At 41.0% G+C, this 22156-nt stretch overlaps 1 protein-coding gene across 1 annotated transcript; it reads right to left on the reverse strand.

Moving 5' to 3' along the window:
• Window positions 1–354: 354 nt before the first annotated feature.
• LOC111663832 (T-box transcription factor TBX2b-like) lies at window positions 355–7065 on the reverse strand. The gene is made up of 7 exons (XM_023418179.1): window positions 6411–7065; window positions 5965–6232; window positions 5694–5840; window positions 5355–5431; window positions 5113–5273; window positions 3195–3718; window positions 355–1570 (listed from the first exon to the last, which is right to left on the reverse strand). Exons 1-7 carry the CDS (start codon window positions 6770–6772, stop codon window positions 1220–1222), a joined length of 1890 nt encoding a protein of 629 aa, XP_023273947.1. The 5' UTR covers window positions 6773–7065; the 3' UTR covers window positions 355–1219.
• Between the last annotated feature and the right edge of the window lie 15091 nt (window positions 7066–22156).

A 22156-nucleotide genomic window follows, 5' to 3' on the forward strand; every position in this document is an offset into this window, starting at 1 on the left:
TGCATAAATGAAACAGACAGTTTAAAGGATGAGGTCTAACATCCAAACAGTTCCTGAAGCGCATCGCAGAATTAAATCCAGGTCTTGAATCCGGTTTAACTCTTAAAACATGTATAATATGTGTAGACTTTGATCTTTCATTCTCTGTTATATGAAACACTTAAAACTGATAAATGATAAGTTACAGTATTTTTCATCCTCATATCAAGGATTTGCCTTTATTTAGGATTTAATTTTATATAACAGCAGAGAGTTATAGTTCCAGTGTCTAAGAACAGTGCTGAACACAGAGGGTAGGCAAGTACATGTATTCCTCCTATATATTTGCATTTCGTGTGTATTAAGACAACTGAATTCAATGTGAACAGTATCTTTATTTGAATTGTGAAAACACACACACACACACATAAAAAAGGTTTACCTAAATAAGCAGACACCCTGCGAAATCATCTTATCTGAAGACATTTTTCTGAAGTGCTGGTAAAAAAAAAGAAACCTGAGTTTACTCCAAGTCCACGGTGCAGCTTTGGTTCATCAACAGAATGTGAAACGGGTGCTAGATACAATTTCCTCATATCTCTTTGGCAGGTTGAAGAGTGATCAGTTACAGTATTCAGTCTCAAAAGGCTTTGATCAGTCATGTTTTATACAGTCTGTGAAAAAGAACCAGACAAAATATTTACACAATTGTACGGAACAAATCAATAAAAAATGTGTTTTATTCATATTTAAAGCACATCATTGTTCTTCTTCTGTAGAGTATCCCACTTGGGGGAGCTGAGTTTTGCATATAACCCACTTTCCCCAAAATAAACTCCAACAAGCATCTTTTAGTTTAATTGATTTTAATTTCTATAGAACTTCCAGTATAAACACAAACTGGAGTTTTTGTAAGTCAAAGGACACCCTGATGTCAAGGTTAAAAGCTGAATCTAGCTGAATGAGAGCATGTTTTTAGATATCTGGATCACATGTAGCCATTGATTCAAAAGGAAAGAGTTGGACTTGTTTCACATGGAAATGTGTGTAGCTGTCTTTTGACCAGCAAATCCCCAGATAAGATACGTTCTGTTGATGGTATAATAAGTTATTCAGCAGCAGTGTTCTCATGAAATCTTAACTTTAGGTCATTGTAATGTGAAACTTCATTACTTGTGTTGTTTCATCCATCAGCCAATACAGAAGAGTTTATTGTGGCGTACATGGTTCATCAAGTCCTCTAATCCATGGAACCCTTGACAGCTGACTGAGGTGGAGCCGTCTTCTGCTTGGCCTTGGTTTTGTGGCTGTGACTGTCACACAGACCTGACTGTCTGCTGCCCGGTTTGCACAGCTCAGGTTGAGAGTTTGAACTGCCAGGCGATCCGGTCGTAAGCAGGCCGGAGGTGAAGGAGCCGGGGATCTGATAAGGGCTGAATCGGAACCAAGGGCGAGAGCTGCGGAAACAGTGGCTCCTGGCGAGCGACGAGGTTGCAGAGGAAGTGGGGAGAGCCGGGGTGAGCGCAGCTGGAGCTGCCATATAGCAGTATGGATATGACAACAATCCTCCAAAGGGTGACAGTGAGATTCCCTGTATGAAAAAATGAGAGAGTTCATTTAATTTAAAATGTTTCATGGACATCCTCGTAGGAAAATAAAAATACTACTTCAACTTCTGCTTCAGTGATTTGATTTAGTTGAAACTGGTTATATAGTGGAAATCCATTCAATCTACTCCTATCAGGTAACGGTGTCATATTCAACGCTCACTGACCTGCCTGTTGCAATCATATATCTTTATACGGTAATTAAGTCGGTGAGAAATCAAAGTTTGTCTGTCTTTGGGAAATTTAGAGAAAATAAAAAGGTACGTCTTTCTTGATGCAGAGCCATGTGTCTGTGCCGCTCATCACAGGCTGTGATCAGGTCAGCTCACGATGGTTTTTACCTTCTACGATTAGAAAAATGTCACAAAAATATCAGAAAAAACTGCCTTTATTTCCTAGCCCACTAATAATCTTGCAACTGTTTAAAATGTATCTCACACCACCTTGTGAGGGTCTCCACCTCGAGGTCGAGAACTGCTGTGACTTGCAACGCGGCAACAAGTTGACACTGTATTTACACACTGTCAGTTCAGATTGTTTCTCACCAGGAGCCTTTGTGATTTTTTTAATGGATTCTTTGGGAAAAAAGTAACTTCATCAACAACTTGTGGATCATCATTTCCCTGCTGAATGATATGATTTATATTTCATGTTTTCAGGTTGTCCATCCGTCTGATTCTCGTGTACATGATATCTCAGTAACGACATCAGAGAACTTTGTCAAATTTGGCACAAACATTCACTGAGACTCAAGGACGAATTGATTAGAATTTGGTGGTCAAAGGTCAAAGGTCAAGGTCATGGTGACCTCACAAACATGTTTTTTGCCAAGATTCATACACTAATTATGATACAATTTAACTCAAATGTCTAACAGGATCAGATGATGTGATGATATTTTATATCCACAAGGTCAAAGGTCAACTTCACTGTGACATCATAATGTTCTGTAAAAACACCTCTGGCCGTTATTCAACACTGTAACTCAGGAAGGAGAGACTGTGACTGTATTTCCTGTAACTTGATTGGTTGGTGGTTGGATTTGTGAATCTAGTTCCTGATTTTTTCAAACAATAATTTCAACAAAAAGTTGTTTTTTAATCAGACCTCACTGCACTGCATGTTCAGCCTAATGGTTGCCTGTTGCTTGGTCAATATGTCAATAAAGGACTCTACTGATTGTATTAACTGTAATGTAATATCAGGTAATCAATCAATCAGGTAATGACTAAAAACACAAGTTAAAGGGAAGTTTTTCCAAATTACAAATCAAAAGCCACCCAGTTTTAATTTAGTTCTTTCTGTTAAATCGTTTACGGAGTTAAAAGCATTAAAGCAGATTACTCTGGATAATCTGCAGATTTCACTGTGAACACTTTTCACTGAAAGTCATTTCAATCTCAATGTAAACCAACAGTTACATATGAAGGTTATCCTCAGAGACTAGACCATTGTTCCTGGAAAGACACTTTGCTGTTGAGTAAAAAGTGAGGAAGAGTTTTTTTGTGATCCAGGTGTACTCATCCTAAAGAGCCAACAAGCTTGAACTACGGCCTATGATCTCTACTTATATTACATTTATTAAAATATGTGGGATATTAGAGGTACCTGAGATGCCAGCATGTGCTGTGACAGGTGCAACATGAAGGGGGATGGAGAGGTGATGCTTTGAGGAGACAGGCCTCCAGTTTCTAGTTCATTTGCTCCAGACAAAGAGGAAAATATTTGTCCCATACCCAAAGTGGGAAAAGCCTCTGGCTTCGCTGACAACTGTCCAGGATGAAACAACATAGGTGCCCCAAGCTTGAGAAGCTGCTGGCTGTGAGCAGCTGAGAAATCCACAGTCTGCAGGTGGGCGGAGCCGAGGGATGATGAGCTCTGTGTCTGCAGCATCACAGGCACGACCCCGTCTTTGATTTCACTCTGGTGCTTTTTCTCCGTGGAGAACGCGTCATCTGATGATCTAAACTCTGTTCTGTCCTGTGTTGTGTCCTGATGCTCCTTACTCTCACTGGCAGCACATCTTTTCCACAGTATCTCCTCACTTGTATGTTCAGCCCTGGAACAGCTGGCTTCAGCACGGTCCTCATGTTGTAGATCAAAATCTGAATCACTTCCAGTATTGTTCTCATCTGTGGGAAAAAAAATCATATTAAACGTATTTGTAGTAGCGTTTTTCTGACTTGCTCGTATCTCATTAGTTCACAGTGACGACAGATGTGATGGACACTTGCGAGAGAGATGACTGAGTGCAAACATCTGGAGCCCTGAAAGAGACAGTGTTCATGTGTGACTGACCCCGAGGCACCAGGAACAGTTGATTCATTGAAGCAGGAAACTATTTTGGTTGTGTCAGAATGAGTCAGACAGTAAACAGTGGTTCAAATCCACCTCCCAAACAACTTCCCTCCATATCTGCATATTCACACCGTCAGCATCCTGGTCCTGTGGTGGTGAAGATGTGTACCATGTACAGTTACTGCAATTCCCACTCCACAGTTCAGTTCTAGCCGGACTCACGTGTAAACCTCTTCCTCCTCTGTCTGTCAACTGTCCAATAAAGACAGATATGATAGAGAAATATAAAATAAAATAATGTAAATTAATTTAAAAAAAATTAGTAAATTAAAACTTCTTAACTTGAGGTCCACTTACTGTCCGATGAAGACCACTCTATGTGGTTGGAAGCTAGTTAGTGTACAATAAGTTAGGCTTTTTTTCTGTTACATGTAATGACAATCATCCTCAGTGAGGTGAACAGCTCAGAGCCAACAATAGGCCTTTTTCACAGGAGGCTGCTGTAATTTCAGGGTCCTGCAGGGACTGACTCACTTTCACACTGCCGAGCTTTAATGGCACACTTGACTAGAGTAGTAACACCTGTCTTCCAACTATGAGAGGTTAAAATGTCTGCTGTGAAGAAGGCTGAGAGATGAACTGATGGATGGATGGATAAGAAAACTCCTGAATACTCCTAAAACAAAGAAAAAAGTCAAAGAAAAAGAAAACACAATAAGAACTGAAAATGTTGAATTATAATTGAATAGTTTATTAGTTGCTTTTTACTCATTATTTTCTTCCATTGCTAATGAAAATACACCAGTGGAAGGATCTGTTTGTTTTATCAAAATGAAACTCACATACATGCTTAATTTAATTTAATTATTTTCATAACACGCCATTTTTATATTTCAGCATTCCTGAGTGGGATTAATTAAAATAAAGGAATCACAATTCTAATGTGCACAGTGAGTCATAAAGGACAGAGGACAGAAGTCCTGTCTGTGTTTCAGGGATTTACTTTTTCATCACACTAAATGTTATTATTACAAAAACTAAAATCTGAAATATGATAAATTATAACACACCCACCCACCACATACATTTTTGTATAGCATCATTTCATATATTTATAAGGTTAAAGGTTGCAAGCTGTGTTTAATATAATAGATCAACACACTGTCCTAAAGAATCATCTGGGTTCATAGAAACACTTCAAGGCTTAATATACAGTCAGTGAACCCACCTGGACAGGTTGGGGTGGACATCAGGGGGCTGCTCACTAACTCCCCAGGGGAATAAAAGGGATCACTGGTGCTGGGTTGTTCACAGGAGTCATCAGAATCAGCACTGTCCCGGTCTTTACTTTGGTTCTCATGAAGCAAAGAAACATTCAGCTGTTTGTTCCTGCGGATCACACTTCCACATTAAATACAGACTTTCAGGTCCTTTGCTGTTCAGATGTTTTCTGGGACACAAAATAATTACCTCTTTTCTCGTCTGCCGTTCCCAGTGTCTCTGAATCCTTTGGCAAAAGGATTATTGTCGATTTTTAACTGTGTGATCTACATGGAGAAAAAACATCTTAAAGTTAGTCAATGCAAAAGTGCAGTGACAGATTAAGTGTAACATCAACATCCACAAATAATACAAATACATATGTGGAGCTGATGGAGGCTCCATTTTCACTCCAACAGAGCCATACTCATGTTTCTCTAATCTCTCCACACAAATAAAATCCACATCACTGCACGCAACTAGAGGTCTGCTGTGCGTGCATGTGGCTGTGGAGGGGAGGGGTGGTGGTGGTGGTGGGGGGGGTGTTACCTTTTCATTCTGATACGCAGTGACAGCGATGAACTCCGTCTCCGGGAAAACGTAAGTCCGGAAGGTGCTGTATGGAAGCTTCATGATGTCGTTGGCTCTCACGATATGAAATCTGGGTTGGTATTTATGCATTGAATTCAAAATCGTCTAGAAAATGAAAGACATGTGACACTGAAATGATATAGTAATAAAACGTTGAAAAAGAGGCAACGAGGTCAATATAAAGTCAACATTAATCATAAAAGCCACAATTCACATTTCAGTTACTTACAAATCCGTGTTTATCCGAAATATTGTTGGTGAGTTTGAGTTTGTGGAAAGCCACGGGCTTGCTCATCCACTGCTCCCCTGTGGACGGGCTGTCAGGGTGGATGTACATGCGCTTTGGCATCTCCGGGTCAGCTTTTCCAGCCACCATCCAGCGGGAGTTGTGAAACTTGTAGCGACAATCATCAACGGCCACGATGTCCATCAGCAGGATGTACTTTGCTGTTTCATCAAGCCCCCCCACCCTCACTTTGAAAGGCGGAAACATCCTCCTGGAAGCGAAGAGTTAACGATTAATTAAACATAATTTGGAGTTTATCATTAATAACGTTGAAAGAGGACAAAAGGACAAATGAGAGAAGAATGGAGAGTTTTTTTACATGACAGCAAGAAACAGATCCCATAATAAAATGATTGTGGTGGTAAAATAAGATCTTTCTGGTTTCTTACCTTCCAGATTTGGTGATAACCATCTCAGTTCCCATTTTGTGAAACTGATTCCATAAATTCTTTGATTCCAGTGTGACTTTCGGCTCATCATCCTGACCTTCTTCTGGCTGCGGGCTCTTCAAGGAACTCGGGTAGACTGGTGTCGGATGCTGGTGTCGCAGAGCAGCGCGCAGCCCCGCGTCAGATGCGGCTGCCCGCTCCGACAGAGGCGCGGAGAGGGAGGCGGCGTCTGGGAGAGTCAGCGCCGGGAAGAACGAGGGCTGAGCGCCGGTGAGGAAGGCTGACAGTGGCAGGGCACCTGGTCTATGAGCGTGGAATGGATGGTAAGTCATGGCAGCTGATGTGTCAACTGGATCTCTCATCGGGGCGTCCCATCACACACGTCGATATGATGAAGTCTCACTCTTTGCTGCTGCAGGCGCACGCGCCTACATCCATCCTGCTCCGACCTGATGAAGAGTTTGAATGTTTGCAGCACGTGAACGAAGGTCAAAAGAGGAAATGAGAATTTCCAAAAGTCTCCAGATACTGAAGCAGAAACCAGAAGAGTCTTTAATGCGCTGGTGGATCCAGCGAGGAGAGCAGCGCGCTTTGGAACCATGTGCCAAACTGAAGTGGCACCGGGGAGGGACGCAGAGAGAGGCGGAGAGGCGGTGTTTACACCGTCTCTGTGTCCACCCGGAGCACGGTGCGTTAATGAGGCAGTTCTTAGATAGCCGCGCTATCACCGTCTACACTGGGCGTGGCTTGAACCGGACTACGGAGGGATCTCAGGGTTAGATCGGGACAACGAGCATAAATAGTAGAAATAAGTACCAGAGCACGAATGAACGAAGATCTGACAGTTTCATTTATTTATGCTAAAAATGATCTTATATAAAAGCCTATATATAGTAATGATAATGATAATGATACAATGTATTTATTATGATCATGATTATTGTTCTAGCTAGAGGTTGCGATAATAATAATAATAATAATAATAATAATAATTTGGAGGTCAGTGTTTCTGACATCAGTTTCTGCTGTCCTGACACAAAAGCCTGAATCCACTTCAAAGAAGTTTGCAGATGTTGAAATTAACAGTAACTTAAAAAGAACAACAACGTGTTGTTTGATGAAGTGGGTCTGCATGTGTGTTAATTCATGCGGACTTGGCGCCGGTTTGCTGGCGTCCCACAAAGAGCCAAGAGGTCTCTCCTGTCACTTCACATTTAGGCAACTCTCCAAATCCTCACGTTGCCTGTTCCATTTTCCTCTGTGCTGCAGCTGCTCAGGCTTCACTGCTTTAGCCTTTGTGAACCAGGAGGAAGCTTCAATAAATAATGAACTGTAGAAAAATCCAAGAATCTAAAGGAAAGCAGCACTTCTCGTCAAACACATGAAAATTAGGCTCTTCAGCGAGAGTTGAATATTTTTATTATTTACTGCCGTGAGTTCATTGTTAAATCTCCCTTCAATAATGAATCCATCAATAATGATTGTTTAGTAGAGTCTAGATGTTTTTGGTAAAAATCCAAATCCAAATTTAAATTTATATTTAAATGCAGTGGAGTTTTCTTGAGCCTTGTAATCAGCTTTATCTTTCTTTCTTTCGTTCTTTCTCGTAATACTCCCTGTGAGCAAACAAATATATTTCCTGTAATTTGATTGGATATGATAATTTTCATCATCAAAAGCTTGGACAGTGAATGTCTGTGAGTCTCCTACTCACACCTTCTTGTCACTATCCATGGAAGGTCAGATCTTAGAGATATTTTTGTGTGCCATGCTCTCGGCCTCTCATATTGCACCTCAGTATCAGAATAACAAACAGCCTGGTGCCCAGAGCATGTGACTTACATCAGTTTATGTGATGACATCATCACTTAGAAAATAAAGATGTTGAGTGTGAAGCTTTTATAACTTTCCTTTCACAGGACTCATCAGGACTAACAGAAAGATAAACTCACACTCACAGTTAGACTCTCTGCCGCTAATCTTCTCTTTTCTTTTCTTTTCGATCTTTAAGGTGGAATCTGTAATTAGATTACTTTTTTTCTTCAGTGACATAATTTACAGAAGTTTTGGGACTGTTGCACGTTATTTCAGAAGTTAGTGTGCAGATAATGCACTATACATTTCTGACATGTTTTCACTCTACTCACTTTACAGTAACATCTGTGCATCTGATTTGCACTAATGTTAAACTTTTTAGCTTTTTATCTCTTTATTTCAGCTCCTAAAACATGAAGGAGTACTGCATGGCTGGAGTGCCGTGTTCTCTCTGTGGGCTGAAGCACTGTGAGTGCAGGCTGAGGTGGAGTGTTGCTTGACAGTTGCAAGGCAGGAAAAGCTCAGGATAGGAAGTGATCTCAGAGGTCCCACAAATGATGAATGGTTCCCAAGACAGTGAAGGGTAATAACTTGTAATCAAAGCCATAAGAGGAGCACAGAGAAGCGTGATAGAGAGAAGAAGGACAGGAAGACATCATTCTCCATGTCTGTCTGTAAACATTCACAGAAATGTGTGGCGTGCATTAGGTTGCCAGCGGCCTTCCACAACACAACACTGTGCCATAAGTCTTGGGATGAGGAGGGGAGTGGCCGTGGTTGTTTCTGCTTTTCCTCATTCGGCACCACTGTGCGGGACGGTCTGAGACACACCGCCATGTTTGTGTGGTGCAGCTCCAGCAGACAGCACGAGACAAGCGCCAGAACAGGAAGGAGACAATCAATCTGAGTGATGTTGCATGAATTTCACCTCTCTGGTCACAGTCCACACCTGGGACAAATTCAGTAGAATGTTAGATCACTCAGGAGTCAGAGTCAAACAAAGGGCAAGTGAAGTACACAGCACATCTGAAGGCTGCAGAGCTCTTAAATGACAAACGGCAGGAAGACAACAGCAAAGTAACTTTAGTAAGGACTTAAGGCCACACCACAAGTGTTGTCTGTGCTCTGTTTTTTCATCATGGCGTCATACTGGTCACATGATGGACACAACATGTGGATCTGGTTATCTCGCCTGGAAGATCTAGAAGCGGAGATCAGTGTAGCTCTAAAAGAAAGAAGCTGAAGAGGGAGGAAGTTCACGTGTTCAGTCAGAATCTTTTCTTTAGTTTGTAGAAACATTTCATGGACTTTCATTACAACATATGAAAAATATGTGTTCATACAGCCACATACAGTTACAGTGTATGTGTTGCTATGTGGAAACGTCCACGCTTGTCTGAGTGATTCATCGTGAAATCAGTTTCTCAGCCAAAGCTCAGACTTCATTTCACTTTCTGAGTTCCAACAGATGAATGTGAATGTGGCTCATTATTACAAAGGGGTTAAAATAATTAACGTCAGAACTTTGGTCTGTTACTTTATTTACATATGATTGCACTTTTACACCACACTGTGGTACAACTACAGCGTACATAGACTTCATACACACAGAGAGAGAAACAGCCTCACTGAACATTTATTGCAGAGTTTGCAGTTTACAGACAGCAGAGTAAACACAGGAGTTTCAATACAGTAGCATGGAAGAGGCTTTTCCTTTTCCTGTACTTGTCCTAAATGTCCATCTCAGATTTATCAATGAACGTCTTCTGGAACTTTTCTGACAGTGAATCATAAACTGAGGAGCTGTATTTGTTTGGGTGAAGTCACCAACTGACTGCTCCCAAGAGACATTTGGTATCTGTGATGCTCTGCTATTCACTCAGCTGTCTTTAATCAGCTGACATGATCCATTCTGTTCAGGAGGTAAAATAACATGAACTTTCACTGAGACAAGTTTTGATGGTAAAGCTTGAATTACATACCGAGAAAGTGTCGACGAAGCAAACGGCTCTGCTGCAAACATCATCATCTCAGCTTCAGACTCTCGACCCGTTCGTTTTCAGTTTGAAATACTTGATTTGAGAGATCACTGAACTGAAGGTCCTGTAATATAAGCCTGAGGTTGACCAGCTCATTGGAGATCAGCATTTAAATAACTCATGGAACACACACACATTCAGTCATGTACACACTCTTCTCCTGTGTTATCCTGCACTGAAATCCACCAGCGCGCATGAAGCACAGTATTATCAGGGTTTTTTTCTGAGGCAGACTGGTCGGAGGTTATTACTCTGGCTTGACCTCATCCTTACACGCATCACCTCAGCTTTATTTAGCTCAAAGAGGAAATGAAGGCTAGAATCAGAGGAAGGATTGATGTATAAAATCTTTCTTTTCTTACTCTATCCAGTTTTAGTTTGTGTTTTCGGGACAAATTAGTTATCGTCTTAAATTCATTCTGTTTTCACACACAATCTGTGACAGAAGGCCAGTGTCTTTACTTATGTTAGTGGCTTCTCTGCCATTTTCTTTTCTTAATAAGGACTTCATCTGTTTCCACACGTAAGAGTCCAGTGATAGGTGAAACCAGTACTTTGGATTGTGTTTGGCACTGTTGGATTTAATTAGTGGGGTCATTTCTATAGCTGGTTTGAGGCAGCAGGTTCTGGATTTTCACTTTGTGTGGCTTTGTGGATCAGTTGGTCCACCATTTTCAAATATCTCCACAGTATTGAATGGACCTTTATTTTATAGACTCATGTTTCCCAGAGGTTGAATACTGACTTTGTGTTCCTCTGACTTCTCCCCTGACAACACCATGAGGTAACATTTGCGGTCTTAAGAGAAACAGCTCTTTGGATGATTTACCATAAAACCTGGTACACACATGTCCTGGTCCCTTCAGGGTGAAGGGACATAACTTTAGTGATGTCTTAACTTTTCATCTCACTGATGAATCTCTCATCTCATCAGATCTCATCAAACTGTCCAAAACTCATGAGCCAAATACCAAATAAAACAAAACCAGTGACATTCGATTAGCCTCAGCTGCACTTTGTGTTTTGTGCTAAATAGCAACACACTTAACAACAAGTTAACAAGTCCTGCCTCATAAAGCTGCTGGTGTATCTGTGGACTCTTAGTCTTGCTCTAACGTTGTTGCTCTAGCAGCAGACAAAGTTAGAAATTAGAGAAATATTACACCTTTCATATAAAATATATATTTTGACACAGAACTGATTGAACACTCAATCAACTGAGGAAGTCTCAATAAATAATTAAAACTTTAGAGGAGCTATATGTAAGTTTTTCTATTGCTACATAGCTAATGTTAGCATTAGCAGCTGTTTATTTACTAGTCCAGAAGAAACATTGTGAGTTCAGCATCAATCTTCCTTCCTTTGTTCACTGACATCTGTCTCCAGAGGTGGAGACAAACACCAATGTTAACTCTTGTCTCTATCACGTCTTTTCTTCTACTGAAGTTAGCATGCTAACCAGCTAGCCTGGGCCCGTCTCTTCACTTTCCAGAGGATGTGTTCTAGCCTCTTGTATTATAAGGACAACGATGGCTGAAGCTGTTGTCAGGTGACGATCACCTCCACCTGCTGCTGACAGGAAACCACGTTCAGCAGCAGAGAAAACTGACAAACAGCTCCTTTAAGGAAATTTCTATTTACTGCAGTGTAAGTCATGTTATTGCATTAGGCGTCATACATTTCTGGTCACTCAAGCAAATATTCCTATTGGATTGAAAATGAAATTCCAAGCAGCTTTGCAGAACACCAGCACACCCAGTGAGTCGGGTCCATCAGTCCATCAGTTCGTCTGCACCGTTCTTGCGAACATGATATCTCAGGAACGCTTTGAGGAAATTTCTTCAAATTTGACACAAATTTGACTGTGTGCAGACACGGAGGCGTCCAAACACAAGTAGTGATTCTAGATTCCATCATTTTGTCATAAAATGTAATTTTTTACTAAGAAGTTCAGACAGAGAGAAAGAAAAAGAGAGCTACAGCATATGATTCTTCTTGCAGCATTTGAATGTATGTGAAATTTAGTGCAAATGGCCGGTGTGAGTGTCCACTGACCTGTAAGAGAGACAGACGCTTCATCTACCAGATAAACCTAATGCTGCAGTAATGGATTTTGGGTTGCATTAATCCATTTGTGGTGGTGTTTCAAGTCCAGACTCTGAGCGTCTGGGATTCCAAACTAATCTAATGACAAAGACGCAGAGACACAACTAATTATAAGGAGAGGGTCAAATCACTCTTCTTGCTGCAGGGACTATAAATATATGGTCCCAAATTTAATCAGGGCCTAATAGACACGCTGTAGGAGACGCCAGTCAATTCTAACCATCTTAAAGCCTCATGAACTCCCAGTGAAAAGTGGCGTTGCGTACAAAATGTCCAGTGGCTCTTGAACAAAAGCATCTTTTGTGCACGTAATGAAATTAAGAAATATTTTTGCTTCCTAAACAAGTTAAAGATTTCACTCATTGGCATGGCAGACAGGCGTCTTCTGTTGGAAATGAGTCTATAATGTTTAATAGAGATGACTCCCTGTCGAGCCGCTGTCGCACCAGTATGACTTTGTTTGTTTAGAGTTATTGGATTTACAGGAAGACGTGTTTTACTACAAATCCATTTAACAGGCTTTCAGAGGGACTGACAGTCTAAACAGGCCGGTGGCTGTGTGGCTCTCAGCTTTGAAGCTTCAAGCATAAAAACTGAAATTGTCATATAATGTGCAACGTTATTATGTATTCATGCATACACTACATGTTGAGACAGTTGGAAATATCAAATATTGAGATATTGGTTTGAACCTTAGATCTACTATTTATGAGAACATGCTGCTATTGAGCTGTGAAACCAACTTTTGATACTTTAAACATGTTGATAATTCGACTGAGAATAAAACTGGTCAAATATAACTGAAGACATTATTAGTTGCAGAGGTTTGAACCTTTATCTTGTGAGATCTCTGGTTGTTTTGCTGCATTAGATTTGCTATTAAATCATTTACCCCCTGTCTCTCTAAGGCTATCACTCCTGTGTTTTTCTGGGATCCAGAAGTGTCAGAAATCCCTTCAGAGGGAAGCTTATGTGAAGCTGCCTTTTACCTCATCTCCACTGCGCCTCTCCTAAAAGTCTTTTTGGAGCGTCATCTTTCAGTTCTTCCTCAGTTTTCTCATAGTAGCGGTTGAGAGTCTGTGCATAACACTTTCAACACTTTTTTTTTTTTCTGAAAGCAAAAGAGACCTTTCATAGCTAAAAAGCCTGCCTCCATGCTTGAGGGCATTTGACAGTGGTGGTTGGGACCTGAGAGGACAAGAGGACTCCACAACACTCAATATTACATGAAACTCTGCGTAGCTGCTCGGCTCTCCAGCTCACTTTACAGAGGAAAATCTGTAAGGTTACAGCCTCTGATAATTCCTTGACAACATTAACATAACTGTCTTCTTCAAACCGTCCCGGTGATTTAAAAACAAAAGACATAATACTCTTACTGTAGGTGCTGAGTGCCCAGCAGGTTTTATATGAACAAAGTACAGCTGAGGATGATGGGAATGTCATTATTTTTGCAGGTTTGGCCTGATGGTGGACTTGATGAAAAGTTAAGGCATCACCAAAGTGATCAGAGGTTAAGGGGAACATGAATATCTCTAAGCACAATACACAAATAATCAATAGTTGTAGTCGTTCAAAGGTAGCATCAGAACAAAAATCAGGGGATCATCAAGTCATTAGAATTAATGCTGGATGTCTGTAGAAAATGTTTTGGCAGTCCATGGCAATTAGCTGGATATTTCAGTCTGGACCTCAGAGGTGAGTGGCCAGCGTCACCCACAGAGCCACGCTGCTAACGTCCCAGCGAAGAGATGAACTCAAAGTGGAGAAAATATATTAGATTTTATATCATATCATATGTACTGTATATATATATATATATATATATATACAGTATATATATAAGTGCTGCTGTGGGTCTTCATGAGTGTTATGTTTGCCCTGATGGACATTTATTGATTAATTTCCTTTTTTATTTTGCAGCAGAGTTCCTTATGTGTCCACTGTGTTTTTACTTCCTGTCTTTGTCTTGTGTTTCCCTCCTCGTTGATTGTCTGCCCCGCCCTCATGTGTTTCACCTGTGTTCAATCACCCGTCCCTCCCAGGTGTGTGTTTAGCATCTGTTGTTCTCCTGTTTGCTCTGGTGAACTTCTGTTGAGTTTTTCCTCAGTGGTCCCTGGTGTTTCTTGTTCTGTAACTCCTCATGTTTCCAGACTGGATTTTCCTGAGCTTTGACTTCTGTTCATGGGTTTTGTTCTGCCCCACCTCCCCAGTTTGGATTTCTTTTACCAATTCAGTTCAGTCTTTTGTTTTGGCAATAGATAAACCAGTTTACTGCAACAACTTTGCTCCAGTTGCCTGTGTTTGGGTACAGTGAACTTCAGAACCTGACAATGAGTCATTGCCTGCAGCTCAACTAAGGACTGAATAAGATGTATTCCTCTGTCCTTGATGAGTGAGGTGTCTTTCTCTGCCATGAGCAGCTTCATCTGCTGTTCCACCCTCTGTGTGTGTTGAGTGAGAGAGACACCACCTGTGCTCAGGCACTAAATTTACAACCGTTTGCTTCATATTATTCTCGTAATTCCAACTGCAGTTTTGGCCGAGTCAGACCAGTAACAGTCAACCCCCCTCTTGCTTCTTGTTTGTCCTGTCTTACCTGAAAGCCACATGAAACTCTGAACCACTGTGAGCCTGTGACCTCATAAACAAACAATGTAGGTGAGGTGCATCAGTTACACTAATGAAATTTGTGATGTCAGTCAGTTATGAAGGGCACGCCACTGCATGAGCCCTCTTCTTAGAGAAGTCAGTCTTTCCTTGAATTTCAATTTAACAGGTTAATTTACTAATCCCTCTCTGTGGCTCACCCACTGTAACACACTAGTGGCATCACTGTACCAAAGTTGGTGTGACTGATGCGGTCAAGCCACTAATCTTATCTCAGCACGTGCACATGTATCAGATAGCACAGCTGAATGGTTAGCTTGTGTATGAGTGTGTTAGCACCTGTGTTTCGACTTGATAAGTGTAGAGCTTTAGCTTTTAGTGAAACAATCCTTCACTAGTCAGAGACAGCACCTAATCCCATATGTATATTCATTCTCTGAACTGTATATTTAACTATGTTCTCACTGTTGCTCAACAACCCATGTTGAATAAAATAAGTCTTATGTACAGAAAAGTAAATATTCTTTTTTTCATTAATGACTTCCGGACCTGGTTTACCATCTGCCATCATCTCAGAGTTAACTGTTTGTTCCACACTGGGTTGATAATTCACACAAGTAATTTTAACTTTTAAACATTTCAATAATATGTTTTATAGCATTAAGTGTCAGTGTTTGTATGGAGACATGTTCATCAACACAAGGAGTGAAACAGTTTTGAAACGGACAGAAGGAGCTGCACAGAAACATGTAGGTACAGTGCCTATAGAAAATCATCATACCCCTTTGAAATAGTTACTTTATTTGTCATACAGCCTGAAATCAAAACCCATTAAAAAATTCTTTTTCCAGTTTTATTTACAAATTTATGTATTTAAATAATGACAAAAAAGGCAACAGTTCTGAAAATTAATAAAAAATGAAAAACTAGAATAACAGGGTTGGAAAAGTCATCAGCCCTCTGATTTAATACTTTGTAGAGCTTCCTTTTGCTTTAATTACAGCCATCAATCTATTTGGATATGTCTCTATTAGCTTTGCACACCTAGATTGGGGAATATTTGCCCATTCTTCCTTGCAGAATTGTTCAAGTTCAGTCAAATTCTGTGGGGAACGGCGATGGACTGCTCTCTTCAAGTCAATCCACAGATCTTCTATAGGATTTAAGTCAGGGCTATGACTTAGCCACTCAAGGACATTCACCTTCCTATCCTTAAGCCACTGCTTTGTTCTTCTGGCAGTATGTTTAGGATCATTATCGTGTTGGAAGGTGAATGACCTGCCCATCTTCAGCTGTCTAGCAGAGGGACGCAGGTTTTCCTCAAGAATTTGGGTGTACCTGGCAGCATTCATTTTCCCTTCGATCCTGAGCAATTGCCCAGTCCCCGCTGAAGAGAAACATCCCCACAACATAATGTTGCCCCCACCATGCTTCACAGTAGGTATGGTGTGTTTTGGGTGGTGTGCTATGTTTGGTTTTCGCCAAACACAGCGCTTGGAGTTCAGTCCAAAAAGTTCAATCTTCGTCTCATCTGACCATAGAACCTTTTTCCACATGGTAACAGAATATTCCAGATGTGTTTGTGCATAGCACAGATGAGAATGAGTGTGGCACTTTTTCAGAAAAGGCTTCTTTCTTGCCACCCTGCCATACAGACCAGCTTTGTGTAAAGCTTTTGAGATTGTTGTCACATGCACAGACCGACCAGTCACAGCCATGAAGACTTGCAAGTCCTTCAAAGTTGCCTTTGGCCTCTTGGTAGCTTCTCTGATCAATGTCCTTCCGGCTCGGTTATCCAGTTTGGACGGACGGCCTGATCTAGGCCGGGTGTTGGTTAATGATGCTCTGAACGGTACTCAGAGGGATAGATAAAGCTTTCGAAAGCTTTTTGTAGCCTTCACCTAACTAGCGCCTTTTTACAACTTTATCCTGGAGTTCTTTTGAATGGACTTTTCCAACCATGTTGAATCCTTTCACTACCATGCACTACGAGTAGTGGAATTTTCAAGAAAACAGCTGGTTTTATTCTAAAGTCATCAAAACCACTGCAATTAATATCAGGTGGGAGGCAATTAGCCTGGTGTTTGATCTGGAAGTTGATTGGCTGCACCTGAGTAAGTTTATAATGGTATACTCTAGGGGGCTGATCACTTAACCAAATCAGGTATTTCATTAACTCATTTTTAATAGTTGTCTATAATGTTTTAAAATGTTATTTTCACTTTGATGATGAGGGTTATTATGTGTACATAAAGCTCAAAAACGTTTGATTTAATTCATTATAGTTTCCAGGGTGTAAGGTGATAAAAAGTAAAGATTTTCACAGGGTATGATGATTTTCTATAGGCACTGTATATCCCACAGCTTTGCCAGGTAGCACCAGAGACGGACTAAGGTTAATCACAATTAGAGCTGCTGTGATTTACACAGGGATCTGAGCCTAGGAAAAACCAAGTCAACTTAAATTGGACTGGGATGTAATAAGATCAGAGACACTGGCGGCTAAAATGGGGTGTCTTTGTAAATTGCCTGAGCTGCTGCTCTACTACAGGATGAAGAACTGAGAGGAGCTCACATCTGACTTACTGGCATTTCAGGATATTTAGATAATGAATGGCTTCCTGTTGCTGAACTGATATGTTTTTAGTTGCCCAGTGACTTAGTGCTTCATTAGATTATTTGTCTTGTCACAACTAATTTCTGTCCTTTTATGACCCCTCTTAGCTTTGTTCCACATTTCAGGTTACATCTGTGCTCTGGGGATTGACCAGTGGTGAACTTACACCCCCAACAAGATTATCTTAAGATTCACACGAAAAATTATTCATTCACCTCCGAGGACGACAGAAGACGTATTTCCAGTGTGTTGCTCGCTTCTATCCACGTTAACCAATCCCACTTTGACACTAAAAGTTCTATTAAATTATCTTGTTGCTGTCAAACTTTAAATTGGTTTCTCTCCGGGCCACTGTTAGCTGTCATGTCAGTGCTTAACGCAACCTACCGCTGCACCTTCACCTCTGATGTTCCCAGTATGCAATCCGGCTCAGGTCCAGTGCAATGAGCCTCTCAGGAATCCTGCTCTAGTTCACCTACATTCAGGTCTCAAGTCACATTCTCCATCTGTCTCTAGACGTATGAGACTGTTTTGTGCAGTGATAATAATTTCATGATGGGCTGGAAGGAACGGACCATACGATGAAATATTATGAATATGTTGGTATCTGAGGAAAAGTCAGGGAATCATACAGTTATCACGCATCATCACTGAACCATAAAAAGTTTCATGACAAGTCGTCTGTCAAGACATTTGACACATGTGGATAATCGAAAAATGGGTAAAGAGGTGGGACGTGGGTGGAGCTGATTTGTGACAAGCATACGCTCACCCACCTGTCACTCAAAGAGGCCACGCCCCCAATTCTCCATAACTTTACTCCTTAAAAAATGTAAACAGGTGAGTTGTACATTAGCACTGGAGGTTGACGCTTGATGAACTTTTAAAGGTTCTACAGTATATTTATTTCAGAAACCCTTGTTCTTAATGACTCTGGTGGAACTGCAGTCATCATCCTGCTGCTCGCGCTCATGCACATGCTCGCACATGCTCACACTCAGGTGGGCGCCAGCGAGCATCAGGGGCATCAGAGAGAGGTATCGACTCAAGGCCCTCAGGAGTGAGTCTAATTTTTCAAATTACGTTGAAGTACAGTCTCACAATGCAGTGAATACATGTAGATTCCTCCACATTCATACGTATAGTACCTTTAATGAATGCTTCATAACACACTGTACTAGGTTGTACACAGTTATAAGGCCATGTTAAGTGTTACAGTTCTTGTCAGCAAGGAGGTTATTCTATTTCTTGTTATTTCCAGGAAATTAAATAATTCAAATTTCTTAATTCTTCTACTCAATTATTGGATGAGTTACCATGAATTTTTTTGTATAACCATGGTTCTCAAATGCTGTATCCTAATGATTTTTCCTCCAGCACTCCCGTATATGTTTTCATATTTGTGGAGCACATTTCCCTTAATGTTTGTGCTTCCTCTCTTTTATGTGCTTCGTCCACAGGGGCCACCGTATATCACACAGAAACAGCACTGGTGTAAATTTATCTCCAGGTCTTTCTTTACACTCACTCCTGACTGAATACATTCTGTTCTTTTAACTGTTTTTTCTTGTGTGTATCAGGAACATTTATATCACACATCCATCGTCCTTGTCATCTTGTATTCAGTACCACAGTGTGAAGATCCTGTGTGAGGGCGTGGTGGCACCAGACTGCAGTCCGCATGTAGCTGCAGCCTGTCACCAACTCTCGGGCTGCTCTGCAAAAGGCCGTGCCGATGTCAGTTGTTCAGCCTTCACAGGTTCGCTGGAGACTTGTTGGTGTGTTGTGTGTTTGTTGTGTGGCTCAGTCCAGCTGGAGTCTGCTTTCCGTTACAGGGGTTTGTGTTGAGTATGTGAAAGTGTTGCCGTCAAAAGCAGCAGACACACTGGCAGTGACAGAGGAGGCACAGCTCCCAGGCTTCCAGCACATCCTCCCGCCTTCACTCTCACCTTAATCCAAAGTGAAAAGACAACACATTCCAGTGATACACATTCAGTGACTTGAGAGCTGTCTCCATCGCCAGCAGGGAATTAGGAATGAGATGAGTCAACTGTTTCTTTTCAATACTCCCCTCTGTGTTTTTACATCTGTGAGTGTGTGTGTGTGTCTGTGCACATACCCAGATTTGGCACAATGACAAAAACAGTAAAGGACAAACAGCAGTAACAAGGAAGATCAGACACTCATGTCTCAAATGAGTTCCTTTGTTCATTTGTTCAACAAGGATTTTAAGAAGTGGAATAAAAAGAACGTTTGTCTCTTTCTTACCAGATTTACAGCGATGATTTCATTTTCATTCAGACATAGTTTTTCATTTGTATATGAGCAGTTTATTTTTTTATATCTGAGATTCTGGATGAATCTTCTACTGGACGTATATTTCTTTTCTTTTAAACTTCATTTTGTTGTGATTGACAGACAGCAACCTGCTTTATATTTCTATACTCTTTCTATTCATTTTGTGTTTGCATCCTTTGTCATAATCATGGCACCACTGCAGACAGTCCTTGGCTGACATCATCTAAAATGTCACATCAATGCCAGCTGCCACTCTATAATCCCACCATGACTCAGTGAGTCTGTGCAGGTTAGCTGTGGTTAAACCAGACATTTTAAATTGTCCATGGTCAAGTGAACTCTGTCCATTTAACTGCTTTATTATGAGCAGTTGCTCCCCACAACCACGTATCTGACCCCATCACCACAACAGGCTGAGCACAGCACAGAGTCAAACCTCATCATAACAAATATACTGTGTGTGAAATCACTACATTTATACTTTATTACATCTTTCAAATAACACAAACATCTCTCTCCAGCAGTTTGACACTTGTTGGGACCATATTTGGTGTCCAGCTCATGAGGTAGAGCTCAGACCCAACACACTTCAGCACCAAACTCTACAGACCTCACCAGATGCTTTGCAAGATACATACACAGTTTAGAACATGTTACTGCCATAATAAATACCCTCTGCACCGGGTTTTCTTGGCAGCAAAATGCCTGATGAACCATTTGAATCATAGACTGTCCTGAGGTTTGTCAGTGTATGGGTCAGCGTGCAGCAGCTTTTCTTGTGCGACAGCAGAAGCTGCCGGTGACCCTGCTGTGGATGAAGGACATGTTTCAGTGTCCGGTCCAGTACTCGGTCTTTTACACAGGTGGTATTCTGCCGTCGTCATGGCTAACGCCTCTCTCTTCACTGACCACGCTAACATCAGTGCTTGTGTCTTTTTGAGAAATCCAATTCATTTTGTGTGTTTCTTTAAAATAACTCCTGCTCTCTCTTTTCTTCTTCTTTTGCTCTTGAGCATCGCGCTCAGGTCCCAGGCTGTTTACAATAGTTTTTCAGTCAAGACGTCAACATTACACCATGACATCAAACTGACCAATTAGTGTTTATGAGATTGTAAAATTATCATTATTGTTGTTGTTGTTGTTGACAGTCAGAGGCCTTTTGTAATTCCAAACCCCCGATTTCCAGCTTGTGCATTAAACCACAGAGATTGTCAGGAATAATAACGGTGCTGACAGAGAGTGTGTCTCCACATTTTACTTTGGGAGTAACAAAGTAAAATGTGGGGCAGGGAGGATCTATGATGGAAATTCATTCATAATTTCCAGAAGCTTGTTGTTTCTTCTTGACACACAAAATACGTTGCCACTGATGTATGAGATTAAGGTCTGTACACAGTTTAATCAGGTCAGTGAGATTACTAATAGACCTTTTCACAAAAAACTGTCTCCATCTGGGTGTCAGACAGGATAACACTTCTCACCTTTCATTCACAATGATGACCCTCTATGGCGTTATAATCCAGGCTTTGGAGGTTTGATCAGAGTAAGAGTCTTATAGGCAGATAGGTCAGATGGACATCTGAGAGCAAGTATGGCCTGAGGACACATTAGCCAAGGATTAAACACAGTTTTCTGCCACGCTTACATATGGTGACAAAACTGCCTGAACAAAAAAAGAGTACATCCTTCACACACCATAAACTTCTCAGCAGGTCAGCTAATCATTGTGTCCCACAATTCTCTTTGAAATCTCATTAGGTCGGACAGCTGAAATGTCCTGCTCTTAGCACACTCTAACACATTTTCCCCAAAGCCTCTTGTATGATTTTTGTATTAACCATTGTTATATATTGACAGTATGTACTGATATTACCTCAATTCACCAATAACAAAACAATATTTGTGCAATCAAATGTTGTCCCAGACGTTGAGAGATTACTAAAACCATCCTCATACCTGCACCTGTCAGTCTGACTTAAACCTGCCCCTCATGTGTGCGAGGGGAAATAGATTTTACGGGGAAACAACCACAGGATTTAAACACAGTAAGCATCTTAACCTCGTCAAACCTCTAAATCCAGCTCCAACAATCTTGGGTCACATCTCTTGCTCTGAAAAACACACACCCAGTGTCATAACATTTGTCCAAAACTGTCCCATACAACAGGCTCAAAGAACATGGCAGACTTGTGGGGGAGGCAGCTGTTGTTGAACATTATTCCTTAACTCTGTCCTTGAGAAATCCACGTCGAGTGTGCTGG

The sequence above is a fragment of the Seriola lalandi genome, unplaced genomic scaffold (assembly GCF_002814215.2).
Source record: "Seriola lalandi dorsalis isolate HSWRI2012SDOR001 ecotype SW California unplaced genomic scaffold, Sedor1 jcf7180002054581, whole genome shotgun sequence".
Taxonomy (NCBI): Eukaryota; Metazoa; Chordata; class Actinopteri; order Carangiformes; family Carangidae; genus Seriola; species Seriola lalandi.

Bases quoted from the DNA above. Each gene is read 5' to 3' on its own strand.
- LOC111663832 (XM_023418179.1), bottom strand. From the start codon at position 6,772: ATGAGAGATCCAGTTGACACATCAGCTGCCATGACTTACCATCCATTC. The intron at 5,274-5,354 runs GTAATTATTTTG...TGTGATCCGCAG, and splicing joins AACGGCAGACGAGAAAAGAG to GAACAAACAGCTGAATGTTT. The intron at 1,571-3,194 runs GTACCTCTAATA...TTTTTCATACAG, and splicing joins AGCACATGCTGGCATCTCAG to GGAATCTCACTGTCACCCTT.